Source organism: Anopheles coluzzii, chromosome 3 (assembly GCF_943734685.1).
Source record: "Anopheles coluzzii chromosome 3, AcolN3, whole genome shotgun sequence".
Lineage (NCBI taxonomy): Eukaryota > Metazoa > Arthropoda > Insecta > Diptera > Culicidae > Anopheles > Anopheles coluzzii.
This window is the reverse complement of record NC_064671.1, coordinates 34,133,831-34,153,176: the sequence shown is the minus strand read 5'-3', so window position 1 is coordinate 34,153,176 and position 19,346 is coordinate 34,133,831. Positions and strand designations below refer to the sequence as shown.

The 19,346-nt window shown below is 47.7% G+C and overlaps 2 protein-coding genes across 2 annotated transcripts in view; one reads left to right on the top strand and one right to left on the bottom strand.

Moving 5' to 3' along the window:
* LOC120954785 (zinc finger protein 235-like) overlaps positions 1–19,346 on the bottom strand; it is a 241,899-nt gene that overhangs the window by 55,270 nt on the left and 167,283 nt on the right. The window lies entirely within an intron of this gene.
* Positions 80–15,133, top strand: LOC120954786 (zinc finger protein 74-like). The gene is made up of 5 exons (XM_040375026.2): positions 80–1,183; positions 9,486–9,768; positions 10,769–11,265; positions 11,709–11,874; positions 14,121–15,133. Exons 1-5 carry the CDS (start codon positions 992–994, stop codon positions 14,405–14,407), a joined length of 1,425 nt encoding a protein of 474 aa, XP_040230960.1. The 5' UTR covers positions 80–991; the 3' UTR covers positions 14,408–15,133.

The following is a 19,346-nucleotide window of genomic DNA, read 5'->3' as shown; positions in this document are numbered from 1 at the left end:
GCGGCAGGTTTCCGATCGCAGCAGGTTTCGGATCGCGCAAGCTTCGGGTTTCGGTGCGGCTGTGTGCGTTGGTATGCGCAACAGCATGCGCAATGTGCCGCCGCGGCTGCTACAGTTAAGGCGAGCTTTATGGCGAGCCTTTACTGCGCCCGGCGGCGAGCGTGAGCGAGACAGCTCCGGTCCGATCGGGATCGAGAAAAGGGATGGAGAGCGTGTGATCGCCGCGGATCGAATGCTGCCCGGGCTTCGACACACAGAGACAGACGGGAAGGTCACGGGCAGATCGCGACGATCTCCGGTGGCCAGTATTTGTGCAAACGTCGTCGCAAGCGGGTCGTACTCGGGACCGCTGCACAGTTTATATTTAAAAAAAAACAGGAAGGAAGAATCTTTCTATCTTCTGTAGACAGCATTTCGTTGTTCGCAAAAGAGGTTCGTCGCTTATCGTGCGAAGTCTTTCGATATTATTGGAATTCGGTGTTTACGGTGTTGTTTTGCGATAGCCTTTTTTCCTTTTGCTTCGACAATCAATCCAGTTCGATGCAGTGACTACCGAGAGCGTGACAACAAGAGACCAGTAAGGCCACCGGTAAAAGAAATGGTGACTGACTGACAGATTTCAAGTGTTTTGCATGAGCCGTCGGTGTGCGCAGCATTCGTGCGTGATGGAAGCAGTAGTACCGGCCGGTCGAACGATCGACACAAAACAGCAATGAAAACGTAGCTGCAATCCGTACCTGTAGTTTAGTAGTTATTTGTTCGCTTCAAGAGTCTATGGTAGTGATCGAAGATCATCCGCCCAGTGTTTTCGAGGTTTCCTTTTGCTTCGCCGTGCGTGACAGTTGGAGTGATTTTGGTAGTGATTTCGATAGTAACAGTGATTTCGTACGCGAGTGAGGTTGAGTTTTGCATTGAGGAAGTGACGGGTGCTTTACAGCGACAAAAGGGACATTTTACATAAGAAACAGGGGGAAAACAACAAAATACGAACATGGAAACGTGTGTGTTAATACCGCAGGAGTTTGCACTGGCTGTGACGGGTGTGGGTGCCCGCAACTCCCGCGAACAGACGGCCACCGTGTGGTCGAACACGAGCATCCCGCAAGGAACGCTGTGCTATCCTTTCCAAGGCACGGTGCGCATCGACAATTTGGACGTTTACTCCACCATCGAGGAGGATGACGTAAGTAACCGTTTTCTAGAACTTTACAGTAGTGTAAGGCAAACAGGGCAGGTTTAAAGCACCTGTAGCTAAAGTTAAAGCGCAAAAAAGAGTGTCCGTTAAAGTCCGTTAAAGTCAGGTTTCCATCGCTTTGTTCCGTGGCACATCCCCGTCTGCGCACGGCTCGATACACCGGGCTGAGCAACGTGAGAGCCCAAGGAAAGTCAACGAGGTGTGAAAGAAAACGCACCCTCCCATGACCGTGAGAAAACGGGAACGTCTTAAAGAAAACAACCCTCACTTTGGTGTGTGTTTGTGTGAGTGTTTGTGTGGGGGACGCAATCCCGCACAAGGAATGGTCACTTTCTTAAAGACGCACCCCTAGGAGGGTGTGCTCAGGTTCTGCCGTTGACCGTTAGTGACATTAAGAACTTTTCGGGGGTTCGGGTTTCGGGAGGGAGTCTTAATTTAGTGCACCGCCGCTTCCTATTCGGAAGAGGGTTAGTTCCGATCTGGTTTCGGCTCGAAGGGTGAAGATGTTACTCGTCTCCCTCGTTGTTTAATATTCAACAAGTGCTAGCCCGCATCTTATCGCGATGTTCCCACGATAAAAGGTAAAAAGGGGGAAACGTTCTGGAAGAAGTTCAACAGGGTAATTAAGGTGCAACCACACAAACCAACACACCTGACCGAGCGGATCTGCTCGGTATGTGGGAAACAAAAAGGCGTTGCAAAACCGTTGCGTTTGTATTGCATGCACTTTGAGCCGGTTTTTGTGATCGCTTATCAGTGGAAAAAGGGAAGATAAAATCATTCCACTATTAGATACGCCGTGGTTTATGGTTGTGATTGAATTGGATTGTTGATGCGTAGTATATTGCAAAAAAGTACATCGTACGCCCGTCCATGAGGCCCATAGAAGGCGGTATACATATCCAGTTCTTCAATTAATCAACGAAGCGTACGATGGTTCATTTACACGATGTTGTTTCCTTTCTTGCGAGCCACAGCATACCGGAGTGTCTAGCAAGGCTTGAAGTAGCTGCTGCTGCTACTCCAATTATGGGATGTATGGGAAACCCCCTAGCTAGACAAGTTGTGCGATCCCTCATTCGATCATGTACTCACAAATCAATTAAAGATGGTCTAACCACTCTGGCAAATGAGTAACAAAGCGTTTGTTTCATTGCACTTTTAATTTCACCGCACACGATCATTTGGTGCACGGGGGAAGGTGGAATAGTTCATAATAAAATGAAAAAGTTGCTGCTGTAGGGTAAAAAACTGTTGCTCTTCTCTCTCCCCCGCTGCTCGTAGAATTATGAGACACGGAGCGGTTAAATAATAGAGAAACATTCCTCGCAAGCTTGAAATAGAAATGACTGCATCAATTAGCTGAGCGCTCTGGAACTAACTGGGTGCGCGCTGGTTCAACCCGGTCGCAAAGCCCTGTGCGAAACAGGTGCCAACAACCTCACTGTGAATGGTATACAACCCATGGCCCGATGGCGTAGAGGGCTACAATTTCCATAATCAAGCCACGACTACTACATGATAAGCGGACGTTGAACTTGCCGAGCTGTGGAATTATTATTATTATTTCGGGTGCATTACTTTCACTAGAGAATCAATGCGACGAAGGGTGTAAAGAGGATTTTGCATAATTTATTTATGAGATAAAGCTCCCCTCTTAAACGAACCCCGCGCGAGTCACATAATGCAACACAATTAGCTCAGATTGCGTCTCTAGAGTGTCAGCGTGAATGACCTAAGCTTGTTGTGGCATTAGCCGCGGCACGTTGACGGGAAATTGTCTCACAAACTTGAACTTGAAGTGGTCCGACTTTTTACTACACGAGACATCCAACAAACGGGGCGTTGCAAAGCGGCATAAGAAAAAGGCAGAAACAGCACGAGACGACCGGTCCCTTTGGCCAATTCGAGATAGATGGCGCCGATAATGACGAATTTGGGTTATGGGGAAGTGCATCACAAGAAACCTGAAAAAAGGTTCTGCCTGGTGATCGATCGGAAAGAAGGAGGCCAAATGAATCCGAGAACCGTAACAAAGGATCGAGATTCCTGGCCATTAAAAAGGAAGGATCGTTAGGAATGGTTTCTGCAGGTGCAGGTGCAGCATTGGATTTGATCCTGCAGCCCGCTCCCATTTCCGAGCGAACGATCGCTAATTGATCACCTTTCGATGCGCTTTGGAAACGGTGCTTGGGTCGTTGCATCAAATCTTCGATCGAGCCGCCGTGCCGTTCGGACAAGAGGAACAGAACGGAAGGCGTGTGAAACATTTCGGCTAAAAGTCGGGATTTGAGTGCTGCATTTATGGCTTACCGTGCTTGGGGTCATAAATTCGTCGGTAGCGTAGAAAGAGTCGATGGATTGCATCGCGACGGCGACGTCGACGGTGGAAGTAAGCGGAAAGCCTTGCGGAATTTGTAACCAAGCCGAATGTGGCGATCAGAGTCAATTCCCACAGTCGAGTGTGTTTGGTGGACAGGGTCGCTTTTTTGCTGTGACAACCTAATCAATGACAACTCGACACCTGGACAACGTGCTCGATATGCCTACACCTTGCTCTTGAGACAGGGATTGAAGGCGTTGAGACATGAAATCCACTTCCCAGTGCGTCGTTCTAGTTGACTGGACCGCCAACTCCAAAGCATGGAGGTCCAAAGCTTGTTGGGAGTTGTCCAGCCAATATTTTAATCTAAGTGCATGGACGAATATGCATTTCGAGACGCGTGGACACGACTTCGCTTCCATAAAGGGTCTCGTGAGCGCTGTGGACAGCGGCAATGATAATAAATATCTTCTCTTTGTCTAGTTGTCACACACCGAGAGGGAGATTTGCTGTTGCCTTGGACGGTTCACTTAGTTCTTGCGATGTGATCGTGGGACAGAGCTTAGGACACACGATCGCCCAAGAAGAGATCCATCAATGTGTGAATGTATTAATCAAACGCAAACACCACAAAGAAGCATAGCTATTTAGAAAGTCCTACCGTTCGACCAAAACAAAGCCCGTCCCCGGGAGTTGGTTGATTGATTTTTAATTATTTCTTCGACCAAACACAGATCAACCGACTTTCTTTGCCTCTGAGCTACCGGGCAAACGGGTAGGTTGACTGTAAGGTTTGATAGATGGCTTGGAGGACACCTGATGCTGTTCCATCGATCATCGGAGAAACTGACATCGCCTGACATCGATCGACTATCCGGCGAAAGTCTTAACCTCACTTTCTGGATCATGTTTCCGTAATCGAATCCTTTTTCGTTCGATCCATTCGCCGGAATGCAGGACTAATCCTCTGGTCTTGCATCATGGTCAGTGTTATTGATACTGGCTCCGTTTTCTGATCCAATGGTCAGGTGCTATACCGATACCCTTTCCTTGAGAAGGTCGCCCGGTTGATGGTCCATAAATTCTGTACTTAAGATCGGTGTCCTGAGAACCCGAACAGGCTCCTCTCGGCGTCTGCGGTACAGCGTGAGCGTGAGAACGTTCCCGTCGATGCATCGATCCTCGGATCCGTCTGTCAGCTGTCGCAAAGGGGGAAGTAACGAAGAACGTACGAGCGAAGGAAAGTGGTGGAAAATCAAGGGCAAAGACAGAAGTCAGTGCCAGCGAGTTGCATGTCAAAGTGTCCCAGCTCGTATCATAATCGTCCTCATCCGGTTGCAGAAGAGCAGCACACGCAAAGCCAAGAGACAGAGCAAAGACGGCGCGCCGACCAGCGCGACTCTGTTTGATCTGGTCCTTCCATTCTCATTCACTCGATCATCTGACAGTTATGGTTATTGAATTGGCAACCCATCGCGAATTGTAAGCCGACCCGACACGCACACAAATACACTCGGGATCTTTATGATAATTGTGCAAATAAAGATTGGATTTTAGAGCCCGCTGCTTCTGGGTTGCATGCCGGTTCTACTAGCCGTCTGTGGTCCGGGATGCAAATGAGTCGCGTGAATCACCGGGAACGACTTGTGCGCAATTGAGTTGTTGCGGAACAGCGGGACTTTCTCCCGTTGGCAGCGACAATGCACCAGAAGCAAACACGTTTCGAGTTTTGTAATTAAACAATTACTTAATTATGCATAATGCGCAGAGATACTGCACTCGCGCAACGGAAACAGGACCAGAAACCATAGAGCCAAACTCACTCACGCCAATGGTATCATACATCTTTCCAAGACTCGTTCCAGTCCAGTTCGAGACTTGAGACTGCATTGGGATGTACTGTTACCGTCTGCTGGCGGAATCGATGTTACAGTTGTTGCGATGTGTGTTTGGGTCGTGCATCTTGGCTACCGTTGGAACAACTCAATCGCTAATAAAGACATCCGTGAAGTGGTCGATACGTTCGTTGGAAACTTTTGTTCGAAGGCGCTCTTACAACGGTTTAATTGAGTCTCCTCTCACACTTCGCCTGGCGTCGCTTCTGGCTTGAGGAATGCTCTCGGCCTGGTGGCTACTGGATTAGCTCCGACGCAGCCTCCACGATCGACCGAGTGCCGTGACATTAGGCTCCAAATTCAGTTGTTCTTGTAGCCGCTGATCCTCACACGGTGATCCCGAGATAAAAGGTCCGACCGTTCATTTGCATAAAAGAGTCAGTGGGCTTCTTCGTGGTCCGAGTACATCACGACCGTGTTAAGCTCTCTGAAAGCCTTTCCACGTACCGGAACGCTGATCCCTGCTCTGTGGTCGACCGGGAGTCTCTGGTTGTGTGGAGAAAATTAATTGAAACCAAATCTATTTCCAACAAGGCATTCCGATGGCTCAGAAGACTCGTGAGGAAGTCTATGGGTTTGTTGTTTGGATCATTTGGAGCGTTGAAATTGGCGGTTGCGATCGTCGCGACGAGATTTACGAGGGTCACAGAAGCTAAGAAGTTGGGAGAACAGAGCATGTGAGGAAGCTCTAAATTAGTGTCATTTGTCGGGTTTTCGGAGCTTGTTGTTCTTCCTGGTCGGGGACGCCAGCCAGTTGGGTGATCGTTTTAGAGCTAATAAATATTAATTTGAAAGATAAATTGATCACGACTTTGGCCGGTGGTCGGTGAAAGGCGAACCGCAAAGGAAACCAAAAGCTCATTCTGGCTAATCAGCCTTGCCGTCGCCGGCTAACCAGAAGCAGTGCCGGAAGAGCTAACTGGCCAGAATATCCGATAATGTTCTCGGTTGCGTTCATTACCGAAAATGAGTCAGGGCTTTTGTTGTGAAGTTATGATTCTTTTGTTCTGGATCAGTTTGGTAATTCCCATGTTTGTGCTCATCTTGCGCAGGTCGGCGGGTTTGGGATGGGTCCGGGATGCTTTGTGCGTGTCTTCTTCGTTTGTGAATGGGACGCGTGCCAAGGAAGAGCTCATTCTAAGCAAATAATCAAACGTAGCTCTAAATCAGTTTGCGGTCAGAAAGTGAGGAAGGAAATTGGAAAAACGTGATCATCTTGCAATTGTTTCCGTGGCCTGGTTATTCTTGCTATTCGTGTTTCACTAGCGTCTTGCTCTTTGTTATCATTCGACTGCTTCGAATCTGACCTTGAGAGTAGCAATGTGCTTCTTTTATAAGCTACGTGGAAAGCCTTAGTATTAGATCAAGTGAAAACAACGAAAAGAAACATGACAAACGTCTGAAACAAGAGTAAAAGATATTCGTACACTCGCTGTAGAACAAATAGCTCAATTCGGATGATGAACGCGTTGCCACGCTGGTGGAGCCTCCGATACAGTAGTACGTCTTGTATCGTATTTCAACTAGATGCTAGAATCTGATTGCGATCCCAGCATGGTTCCATACCAAGGCGTTTGACCCATGGCTAGCGTGCTTTGAGAATGATATCCACTCCAAGAATGGCGTCTCCCATGGCTCCGGAACAAATTGAAGTTTATGTGCGTCTAAAATCTATCTCCCGCTGACCTCTGGATACGCCAGCACAACGCAAGAAGCTTGAACGAAGAACTCAAGACATAAACAACCGTCCACCGTTTGAAGAGATCGATGAGCGATGCCGTGCTTTATTGGAGTCATTTTTATGGCAATCCGTTATTTTACTGCCGAAAGTCGATGGACCGAATATGTCTATCGTCGGTACGTATCTTATTGCTCCCACCCCGGGAGTTTCCCCTGAGAGTATCTCATTTAATGATGATCGTTCGTGCAGGATGCTATCGATCTTTATGGTTATTCTGGATAATCGGAAGGATCGACTGGTGATGGGGTGGATCAGTGCGAGTAGTTTGTTTCGGAAATTAATAGGAGCCGAGTCTCTTCTGATTCGTTTCCTATTCCACCGAAAATCTGATAATAAACGAATAAATCAATAAACCATCGTTTCGGTGGTGGTGCCAATGGCCGCCAGAACGCAGGAAGCGAAACTAGTTTTCCTACTCTCCACTCCAGTTGTCTGTCTGCATATTAGAACGGGATTGTCTGCACGAGTAGATTCGTTCCCAACGCAATAGTCGAACCTCAACGCAAAAATGGCATAGCAAAGTGTCTCTCATATTCATAAATCAAATGCGATAATTGTGCATAAATTGTCAAACACACAATTTATTTTCCTCCATCAGGTTGATCGTGTCGCGTGGAATTGGGCGAGGCATCGCGATTGGCAGTGTGGCTTGGTGGGTTGTTAGTGTGTGTGCTAGAATAAATCACCAAGAAGCTGGAATGTAGACGAGTGGGAGCTTGGAATGGACTGATAAATCAGAGAACAATCTGCAGTGACAATTCTTTCACTTGACAGCAACGCTATTTGCGATCGTTGAGAAATGAACCCAGAACATCTTGGTGTGTTATGAGCGGTGAACTGGTTTTGCATGAGTTGTATGATGACAGAACATGATTTTCATTGGTTGAATGGTAGATTAACGTTCCGTTGGCTCTAAAGAACCATGGAGCAACGGTACCTCACATGGAGTACATAGTAGTGGTAAAGACAGATGAAGAGTGTCCCTTGAAGACAAGTTCCTATTAAAAATACCTCCAAAAATTTCTTGTAAGCCCTTAAATTTCTCATACGTTTATTCTACGAAGAGTAGTCCCAACATATTTTCAAAGGGGAATTTCCCATTATGCGCTACATCAACCCATGGATCAAAAGCATTTTTCCTTCATAATCATCGGCGAGAATGAAGGGATCAGTAATCATCTCCAACACATATTTGGGCCGATGATGGCATTTATTCAAGGTCTTGTAGGGACAAAATTCGGCCATCGATCGTTTTTATGGCATGCATCATCCCATTGAAAGGGTTTGTTGACTTCCCGGGAATCGGTAATGTCTTTCGCATGCCCTCGGCCGCCTTTCGAGCGACGATCGGTAGAACAGCGAAATTGCAAATTATGATCATCATTTCGGTATCACTTTTCCTCGATCTTTTTTCTTCCTGTTCCCGAGAGTGGCGATCGCGCGTCTGCTGATACGAGGCGCTGGTCCAGCGTCGTCATCGTGGGGCATCTTCCGCGACAGCAACAAGTAGCGCGAAGCGGAAATTTATTTTATCTCCTCATATATATTCATAAACATTTCTGCAATCTTTGGCCCGGGCAGTAATGGCGATTGGAACGATCGATCGACGGGCGATCGCTTGGGAAAGCGACTGCTCGTACCCGTGGCCGGCAGGTGGGCATCGAAATATATTATCCAACATTTGTAATTTCGATCTGTATCGATCGGGAATCATGAATGGTCTGGCCGGCTTTTCCTCGTTCACTTCGCTGTGTCCACTTAGATATGTATCGCCTAAGGGTGAACGGAGGCGATCGGTGGGAAGTTCTTGGACAGGGGAAGACGGATGTTTACACTCGTTAAGCGTCTTTTTACGTCTTTTGGTGTGGGGAGAACGATGGAGTGGGGAGATGGTGCGTGGCCATGTAAAGTGACAATAGTTTAACGCGTTAAAAGAGAAGAGAAGGAGAACGATCTAGCCACCCTCGGTGTGCGGAATGCTCGGTGTAAGTGTCGGTGGTTACATGGTTGAGTAATTTTTCATAAATCACAAGAGAGGGGAACGAATTACCCTGGGGTTGGTTGTGTCGGATAGTGCACCAGAGTGGAACGAGGCGTATCTCAGGGTAGGGGAAAGCACATTAAAAGGGGGCGTAACAGGGTCATTAATTAAGGCATTACGAGCTGTCACTAGCGATGCATGATCGTCATCACTTTGGAAGGGTAAATCACGCAGAGTTGAGTGAAAGCGTACACAGGAAATGACCATTTGCCCTCCTTTTAACACCTCGTTGTCATCTAGCAGGTTGTTAGAGCATCACAATAACCATAGATTCTTCTTTTTCACTACAGATTCGACACCGGTTTGGACTGTACGACGAGATCACCAGCATTAATGGACGAACGGTACGCCACTGCAACTGGATCCGGTTCCTGCGAGTGTCGGAAACGTACGGGCCGCAGGTGAACGTGGTCTGCGCCAAGGTGAAGGGTGAGCCGATCTACGAGATCGTGAAGCCGATCCCGTCGCACCAGGAGCTGGTCGTCTACTACCTGCCCGAGGGCCCGGAGGAGCTCTTCTTCATCCGGATGCGCAGTCAGCTGTACCGCCAAACGATGGACTCGATCCTCGAAGGTAAGCAGCGCCTCTCGCCATTTACGGGGAGTCGCAAAAGAAACAAAAGCCCTCGCGAAAGATCATCTCGCGGCCTATCTCAGATAGCATTCATTTCACCCATCACAGTGTGTGTGTGTTCAGCTTCCAATGCCACGCACCATACACACACACACACACACACACACACCCGGTCGTTCGGTACTGCAAGAGCGATTTTTCGTAATAAATAAAATAGTGATTTTATCAATAATAGCCGGCTCTCGTTTGTGTAATCGGGATCATGGGCTTGGAGGAGATGTTGTTGTGCCCGACTCCTCCAGCTCACGGCCCCGAAAGAGCGCTTAAATTAATACACACAAATGAGTGTTGTGTTTCTTAACAAGAAAATAATTGAAATAATTCGGTAGATTACCCTTCGAGATATTGGGCCGCGTCGTACGGACTGGTGGCATTCCCCTGTTTCCCGACCTCGCGAGAATTCCGCAACTCACATGGCCATTTCCTTTGTTGCTTTGGCAGCTGCAGCTTGTTGTTGCACCTTTCGAGTCCGACTGCACGGTTTATCCCAGTCCGAGTGCTAACTCAAAGGCATTTATAATGATCTCCTTTCTGGAGAGTTCGGAGTTTCGAGTAAAACCGCGCCTGCCTGAGCCCGAGGGAAAATCGGGAGTAATTAAGCCCGAAACTGATTTCCATAACACTTTGGTTCGCACAGCCACCGATGGGAATTAATTTCCTGTCACCAGTGCTGGTGGCAGTGCCAGGAAGCTTACCGGTTGCAGCGTGGGACTGTATGTGTGTGTGTTGCTGTGGCAAATGATAAAGCTCCCGACTGCACAATTAATGAAGCGGTGTGAAATGAATGTGCTAGATTAGCGCTAATGATCGTCGATTAATAAACGAGGCGTTAAGTGTAGCAACACAGCGCGACTGGAAGGAGCAAATCCGCATGTCCTGAACTACCTCTGTGCGATCGCTTAGCAAGACCGTCTCTCTCTCTCTCCAAACTCTTTCGCAGACTCACCGCTGGACCTTTCGACGTCGCTCCTGTCGCGGGTGATGTTACCGATCTCACCGTCCTCGGGCGCCGAAGATGAGCACAAGTCGGTATCGGGCGACGACTCATCGATCTCGATCTCGTCCGGAGCCAGCACGGGCGGCGGCGATCGCTGCGAAGGTGCACTGGATCTGGAGCTGGCCGCCATCTCGAGCGGACCCGGATCGAGAGCATCCCCCAAGGCGCGCCCCTCAGCACGGTCCGAGCGGGCCATGCTACCGTGCGAGGTGTGCGGCAAGGCGTTCGATCGGCCCAGCCTGCTGAAGCGCCATATGCGCACGCACACCGGCGAAAAGCCGCACGTGTGTGGCGTGTGCGGCAAGGGCTTCAGCACGTCCAGCTCGCTCAACACGCACGTCCGGATACACTCCGGGGAGAAGCCGCACCAGTGTCAGGTGTGCGGCAAACGGTTCACCGCCAGCTCCAACCTCTACTACCACCGGATGACGCACATCAAGGTAAGGGAGAGTTCGAATCGATCACCAAATCGGGAGAGCGTATAATGCGCCCGCTCAGTTTCTGTGGAACATTCAAATGCTCGCTGGGCAGGGCAGGGACACTACCGGTGTGTTCCAAATCTAGCCCGTTCGATCTGCGTTCCATCAATCAAAGTCAGGGCTTAATGTTGTCACTGTCCCGGGACGGCCAGCTAAATTGAGCTGTCCTGCCATTGCGCGGTCAGCGGTGATGAACTCAACGGACCATTCCCAAACCGGCGGCAGCGTGGGCGGTTGGCCAAGATAGTGGTGATTTATTTCTTGCGCGCGTCCGTGCCCCGCAGACGGCATGACATTTAGCTTCTTAATTTCGTTTGATCTCCGTCCGGCATAGAGCTCGTTACTTATCGTATCATGTTGTTTTCTTCTCTCTTTCTTCCCATTCCTCCTATTCCTCCGTACAGGACAAACCACACAAATGCAGCCTCTGCTCCAAGTCCTTCCCGACGCCGGGTGATCTCAAGTCGCACATGTACGTCCACAACGGGTCCTGGCCGTTCAAGTGTCACATCTGCTCCCGAGGCTTCTCCAAGCAAACGAACCTGAAGAATCACCTCTTCCTTCACACAGGTAAGCGCAGTCCGTGTTTCGTGCTTTGTTCTCGCACACAGTCCTGTCACATCCTCTCTGCTGTGGGTTGAGTGCTACTGATAACATGCACGTTGAGGATCGAAATCACCTGTTACGTTTCGTTAGAGGGTTGTTCTTGTCCTGCAACCTGTTGCATCATCACACGCAACCTTTACCCATTAGGGCATTTCGTCCAAAAAAGGTAACATTTGGAAACCGCCGCCTGCGATAGTGGTCCTTATTTTCTTTTACGTTTAACGCAACCCTCCGGGGGCTATCACGCACCTTCTTATCCTGTCAGAATTGGTTGGCTGATTGGAAGAGATAAACTATTTGAAATATCGACCCTCAACCCAGTTTGTCAAAGTGAAGTGCTCCTCTTCCTGACTTTCTTTCTACTGAACCTTTCGTTTTGTTCTTCGTGCAGGACCTTACACGAACAGTTTCCTCCTAGGAAATGGGATGAAAATGAAAGAATGGAAAAAGGGCCACGCAACTGCAAATGGGCTGCCTGCTATCGGGAAACATCGGCTTTTAACGACCACAGAAATTGATCACCCGCCAGTTTGCTGGGGGGGTGGGGATGTGGAGGTGAAAGTAGATAAATTCAAAACGAGCATGACTCGGTGAAATCGGATCCTAGGATAGGGTGTTTTCTCTCTCGTAAAAAAATGTTACAAAAAGGGAATATGGAGTTAGCAGCTTGAGATCTGAGACCAAGCAACATCTCAATCAAGAACGCTCTGGGCCAACACGGGATGGCAGCTGAAGGAAGTTTGAAAATCATCTCGATTAATAAATGCCAGAGATGATGGTTTTTTACGAGTTGTTACCTCCTTCAAAGAGACTTGAAACGGGGCACCTGTACTAACGATTCAGCTTGTTCTCGTTCGTTCGAAGGCGAGTTTTTGCCTCGAGCAGCTCATACTTCGTTCATTCATTGCCGGAAGAAAATTCACGCTTCATTAAGGCGCTACATTAGAGGAAGCTGCGCTGCTTGGGTGGCATTAGAGCATCAATTTGACGCAACGCAACGATGAAGACGTTTGACGCCCGTGTGCTGTACGGGAATGTACCAGTGCAAGAAGTTCGGTTTTTGTTTGTTCGATTACGAGACGAACTCTGCAGCACCGGTAGATGGTCGATTGATGATGAGGCAGAAAGCCGTCGGACGTGATCAAACGAAGCAAGTACGGTAGCGCGGCCTTCTCGGCTGGATGCGTGCACCGCGGGGGAACATTGCGTCAACGTGGGAGAGGGTCACCGACAGCAGCCCTACACACAGCTACTGGCTGCTGGCCAGTGATGAGGTGTTAAAGGCGTGATTGATGCTGCGCGTCCACATTCTCGGTGAGTCGTGGAAGAGGTTGGAAACGGAAATTGATGAGATTTTTGTTGATTAAAACCCTAAATGTCTCATCGGTAGCGTTGAGCCATTCAGCGCTGTTCTAAGGAATGTTTGTTGAGGTTGTTGTCGAAGACATTAGACATGAGGTCATTTTTAAAGGCAAATTATAATAGCTTCATATCATTCCAACTCTTTAGCGTCTCATGCAAAACAGAAGATAAATTTCAAGCGACTGCGAATCGTGTCCGATTCATCCCCTGCACAATGCAATGCTGCCAATTGTCTAAGATTGGCAAGGGCAGGGATATCTGCCGATCCGAGCCCTTCAGGTGCCCGAAGCAGGTCAATCATGCCGCTCTTGCCATCCGTCATTTCAGCAAGGCGTCAGATGAATTGCACCGATTGTCAGCGGCACCGTGTTCTAGCGCTTGTAAACATGAAGGCACCTATTCTTGCCTCCCAAGCCACCACCGTGTCTTTGTGCTGCATCGAATTGATCCTCTCGGGCTCGGCATGGAAGCTGTGGCACGCTTTTATTAATGCGGTCATTGCTATGCGCTCGCCATCGCGAAGGGAAGAGGGGGATGTTGTCGTCGCGCGAAGGATAATTTATGATTACTGCTGCATTATGATGTCGTTATTGTTACGCTTATCGTCCGGTCGCGGTGGGTTGTCTTATGCCTGCTGTTCGCGTTGGCGCGCTGAGTGATTGCGTGATTGCGCATGGGAAGGGGAAGAAGGTCGTCGTGTGCAATTGTACCTAATGTCGGGGCGATTGAATCGTTTTCTTTTCAATTGAAGATGAGGCAAGTCCTCTGCACGGTTTTTTCTCGTTATTAAAGTTTTCTTCTTTCTCTCCCTCTCTACCTTTCTCTCTCTCGTTCTCTTTGGCTCACAGGTGATAAACCACACGTTTGTGAAATCTGCAACAAATCGTTCGCGCTTGCCTGCAACCTGAAGGCACACATGAAGACGCACGAAGACACCGGCTCGAGCCACGAAGGGGAATCGAACCGAAGCACCCACAGTCACAGCGAGGGCGAGGAATCCAACTCGTCGCCGTCGTCCCTGCCGAGCAGCAATGCGAGCACGTTCGAGAAGGCGGACGCCGATCGGCTGGCCAACTTCTCCAAGCACCTTCTGTTCTCGAGCTACACCAAACAGATGCTGTCCGGCGTTGGCTGATAGAGTGCGCAGTACGCGCGTGTGTGTGTCAACGTGCGTCGGGACATTCCGTCCAATTGATCGGCTGGGCCGAATGGCGCAACGGGAGCACACTCACAAACTCCACAAAACTCACACTCACTACTAAAACACACATACTCGCACACCAGAAACATACACACACACTTTGCAGGCAAACTGTCCTTAAAAGGGTTTGGCAGTGGCCTTCAGGGTTGGGCATCTGCTCCACCAAGGGCCTCTCACATTCTCCAAGATGCCAAACTTGCACAAAAGTAGGGGGGAGGGCAAGGGGGGGGGTGAGAGCAAGGAAAGAGATTCTATATTTCGGGTTCCACAGGGTCCGCTGGCCAAAGACATTGTACCGCTTACTACGGAGCACTTTTTCCTACCTCTTAGTACTCTTTCTTTTGGGGTTTTAAAATGATTGTTTGATTTTCGAACACCTAATGCACTTACCTACTACACGAAAGGCTGATGTGTGTACTATTACTATTACAAAGAAGGTGAAAAGCAAGAGGGAAGGAAAAGAGAGAAAGAGTAAGATTGATTATTACTGTGCGCACGAGCTGCAGACAGACAGACAGAGATAGTGTAAATAGGTGTCACAACTTATCCCGATCTTGAGTTTTATCGAGACAGAATGGAATGATTGTACATAAGTGTTCCGCTGAGCAGTGGAAATTGTACAGTGCAGAAATAAATAACTTTATTGGAAAACTAATGAAATTCTATACGTGTTTGAAATCTTATTTATGATTAAGGAAAATTGAAAGAAATTAAAGACATTTGATAAAAAATGGTAATGAAATAAATAAATGTGTAAGTATAAATTGGTGTAAATGAGCACTTGGACTACATTTTCAAATCTGTGGGTCGTAAAAATGGTATTTACGTAAAGTCTTTACAAGAAGAACATGTAAAAACAAAGATCTAATTAACTGTTTTTTAAAGGAGTAAAACATCTCTAATACTTTCAATTATTAACAAAAATATTAACTTTCTAAGCTCTGTCGAAGTAGTAAATATGTTTTGTAACAATAATATCTGTTGTTTAGGTGTAAAAAGGTTCCTTTTGTTATCAATTGTAGTAAAAGACGAATGATGACAACATTTCTTTCATTCAAACACAAAGAAAAAGCATTTGATTCAACTCTGACGTACGCTGCAAGTGATCTACTTTTGCGCAATTATTATAGACGCTTTCCTCTGCATATGATGTATTTATCTTTCTAGAGCAGGTGAGCTGCAGAGTAAAATAAAACAAGCCAAGCACTCACATCCTGTCTCATGCCGACCGTGCCTTGCTTATCATTTCTCTATTTGTGACAACTTTTTGATTAGAGTTGAGAAAGGAAGCATTTGTATAGCAGCCTTCACAGTCTTCAGCTAGATGCCCCAATCGCCCACCTTCCGTCTGCGGAGAGCGTACGCTCGTGAGCTCTTAGCCAAGCAGACCAAGGCGACGATTAGGATTGGTCAAGTGGCAAAATGAGTTATTGCTGTTGCGCTAATAAATCTATCACAGAAGTGTTGGCCAGTTTTTCCATCTCTTGGAATAAAAAAAAGAATGTACATGAGTGAATAGGAAGTACTGCCGTTGCTGCTGCTACACCATTTAGTGCAGAATTCGCTGAAGGTAGTGGTTGGTGCTTTGCATAAATCATCCTTTCCCGTCCGACTCGACGCCTGCTTATTATCTCGGCCCTCTGCGGGTTGGATTGTGCTAGCGCGGATTTTTCTCCACTCTCTGCGAGGTTTTGAGGAGTTCTTGCGACCTTTTCCCTAGCTCGGGCCAGCCCCCCTCGCCCGGTTTGTCCGGCAACATTTCACGAACCGAGTTGCGCGGGTTGACAAATTATTTCACGTCAATTACGTGTCGCGCAGTACGTGGCCAGCCAGTGCGTGGTGTGGTGAATTACAACTTGTTTGTTTTTTTTTGTTTGTTTGTTCAAACCCTTTCACGTGCTTATGAGGGCGTGAGGGTGAATTCTAATTACCGGCAGTGCGACCGGTTGCCACTGGACTGTCTCCGAAAGGGGTGTTGGGCACATTGTCAACCGTAACGAGCGGGGTAATTTATAGGAGGCTTATGCTAATCGTGCACGTTAGAAAGGCGAGAAGGGCGAGGGCGAACCGTAGCAAAGCGAAGTGTAAATATTGGTTTAATTTGTGTGTTTAAATGTAATGAGGCTATTGCTTTTTATTTCACGCTTTATTGACCTGGAAGTATCATTGGAACGAGTTATTGCTCGAGCAGTGATGACAGTTTCATGAGTTTTTATGTACATTATTAGATGAATTGGACTTGGAATGTATCTTTCAGTTTGTGTTTTTCGGAATGATATTAGGACCAAAATTATGCAACCTTTTTTAATTTGGACCCTTAAAAACTGGATCACGCTTCTAATATGCAATAATTGCCTTTTGATTGGACAGTCCACGAAATGGGATACGAAAAAATGGTCCTCATATTTCAACACGATGTGCGCGTGTTTTCGAAACGAAACTGTCACCTGTACCGAGTTATAATACCGACACACACACATACTACATGCGATCGTTCGTTTTTTTTTCGTTGTTATGAAAATATTTTGTGGCTAAACACGATCCCCGTCTACCTCGGGGGAGATTGAGCCAAGTCCTCACGTATCAACGCCGAACACAAAATAACATAGAAAACCGTTTGAATGACACACGACCACGGAACCTGATTTGATATTGATACCATAACTGAGTTCGGCTCGGCTGGTTTGTTTGCTTTTTTTTGGGAAAAACGACCATAACTGTCCGCACCATCTACCATCCATGGTATGGCGCCCATACAGCCTTACCGTCCCGAAGGGGTACTTGTTCCACTTCGTTGCGTCCATTCGTACGATTCCAACAAGAAAAAAAAGAGCCAATTCATGTCTACACCGGGCCCGTAATTGACATATTTTCGTTTGATCGAATTTCTGATGTATCGATACGATCGACGATCGATCGATGTGCGTCTTATCGCACCGTACTGAAACGTACCAACCATTATGATCAGGTTGAGCCGTCTTCTGTCTCGCTCTGTTGCTCAATCTTGGGGTGTCTGTACTTGCCGTTCAAATGCGACCTTCAGTGTCCTTCAGCAAACCACACACATATTGAGCTTTTTTTTTGTTTGAAACAAGGATTTGTTTCCATCTCGCGTGTCTATGGAAATCATTCGCATCAAACTGTATGAAATTAGTTAAATTTATGTTTTGCTTTTCTTGCTTACTAATTTGAATGTGACAATCGCCGGTATCGACGCCTGGGAATGGAGCATACCTCGGTGATTGATAGGGGACCGATCATCTTTCAAACGAACCCGTTCTGTGTGTGTCACCTTCTCACCCACGGTTTGCTTCAGTTCGGAGCATTGAAATCTTACAACCGCACCGCAGACTAATTGCTTTGCTCGCACGGACCAACGGGATTGGAGTTTGGTGACGAGTTTGGATGAAGTTTTCGGTGTTTGGGATGGGAAGGAGAAGGCAGCTCCGTCCTTCCCCCATCCTCCCATGTTCAAGAAGCGAAGCCAAACCGATCCGAGGATCGAATTGTGGGAATTGGTTCACGAAAGAATTGGCAGCGTAGGGCCGTTTACGGGCGTTTCGGGCCAGCTCGAGGTATCGGTTTTGCTTATCTGAGCTTATCGATCATTCCCGTACCCGGCTGGTGAAGTACAATTGAACGCGATCGTTCGCTCTCGGACTCAACTCTGGATGCCCAAAAGTGATCGGAGATGACGAGACGAGCACAAGGAAGAAACGGTTTCGGGGCCTTCGCCAAAGCTAACGAGTCCCCTGAGAGAGTCGGGACATGACGCGGTTGTGTTGCAGAAAATCGCAAAACCATATACATTTCACCGGTCCATGCAATGGTTTGCACGCTCGGCAGGGATGGGAGGACGTGGGTAATGGTAATATTTCGGCCTCGGCACTGATCCGTGGTCAACCACGGAATCGAGATGGATTGGTTTTGGATCGATCGGCAAAAAAAACGAGGACAGTTCTCATCGAACTTGATCGGGGGGTTTTTGTTGTTGATGCTGATGCGATCGACTGTTGCGCGTCTAGCGTTTGGGAAGAGACGTGCCGCAGCAAAAATTGATACTGACGTCCGAATCCATACAAATGACGCGAAAGTTAGCGCCTAATGGACCGGGTGACACGTTCGATTAGTGTGATTTTCGTGTTTATCGCTCATAAGGCGCATGCCGTTTGGGAATGCGATGACCGTAAGAGAAGCGAGCGGGACCTTTCTAAATTGAGAAATGATTTGAACATCTCAATGCCGAAAGCATTTTAAACGGAAACCATTCCAAAAAGTACTGCCATTCGGGACAGCAATTGAGTTAAATTTACTGTCGGCTCCGTAATGAAATAATCATTTATGAATACACTTCCCGTGCTCGTGACAGTGCCCCGCTCCCGGGGAGGACAGAAACTGCGCGCCACAGTAATGAGAAGCATAATCAGAAAAGGATGCTTCATTACTGCGCAACCCACCCAGCTTTTTTATGTGTTGTTGCTGGAGTAAGCAAACCAAAAAAAAAAAAAACCCTCCGCATAATGCATAATGGTGCGAGAGGGTCGTTGTACGGGGCCGCTGCTTCGTTTGACGAAGGGCTCAGATCCGATACCACCACCGTTGATGCACCAATTAGAATTGTATTGTTTGCGATTTGAATAAAAGTGAATCGCATTGGGGAGAAGCGGAGAGAGAGGGAGAGAGAGAGAGAGAGACGCTGACAGACCGTGACCGTCACCAATGCTGATAAAACGAAATCACCGATAATCATGCAGAAATAAATGAGCGAAAATCAGGTGAGGTCCGCCGGGATCAAGACGTCTACGGTTTCGCGACCCTTGCGCACCATTCTGTGTCTGTTTGTGTGTGTGTGTGTGTGTGCGCGCCAAGGTTG

Bases quoted from the DNA above. Each gene is read 5' to 3' on its own strand.
- LOC120954786 (XM_040375026.2), top strand. From the start codon at position 992: ATGGAAACGTGTGTGTTAATACCGCAGGAGTTTGCACTGGCTGTGACG. The intron at 11,266-11,708 runs GTAAGGGAGAGT...TCCTCCGTACAG, and splicing joins ACCGGATGACGCACATCAAG to GACAAACCACACAAATGCAG. The intron at 11,875-14,120 runs GTAAGCGCAGTC...TTTGGCTCACAG, and splicing joins TCACCTCTTCCTTCACACAG to GTGATAAACCACACGTTTGT.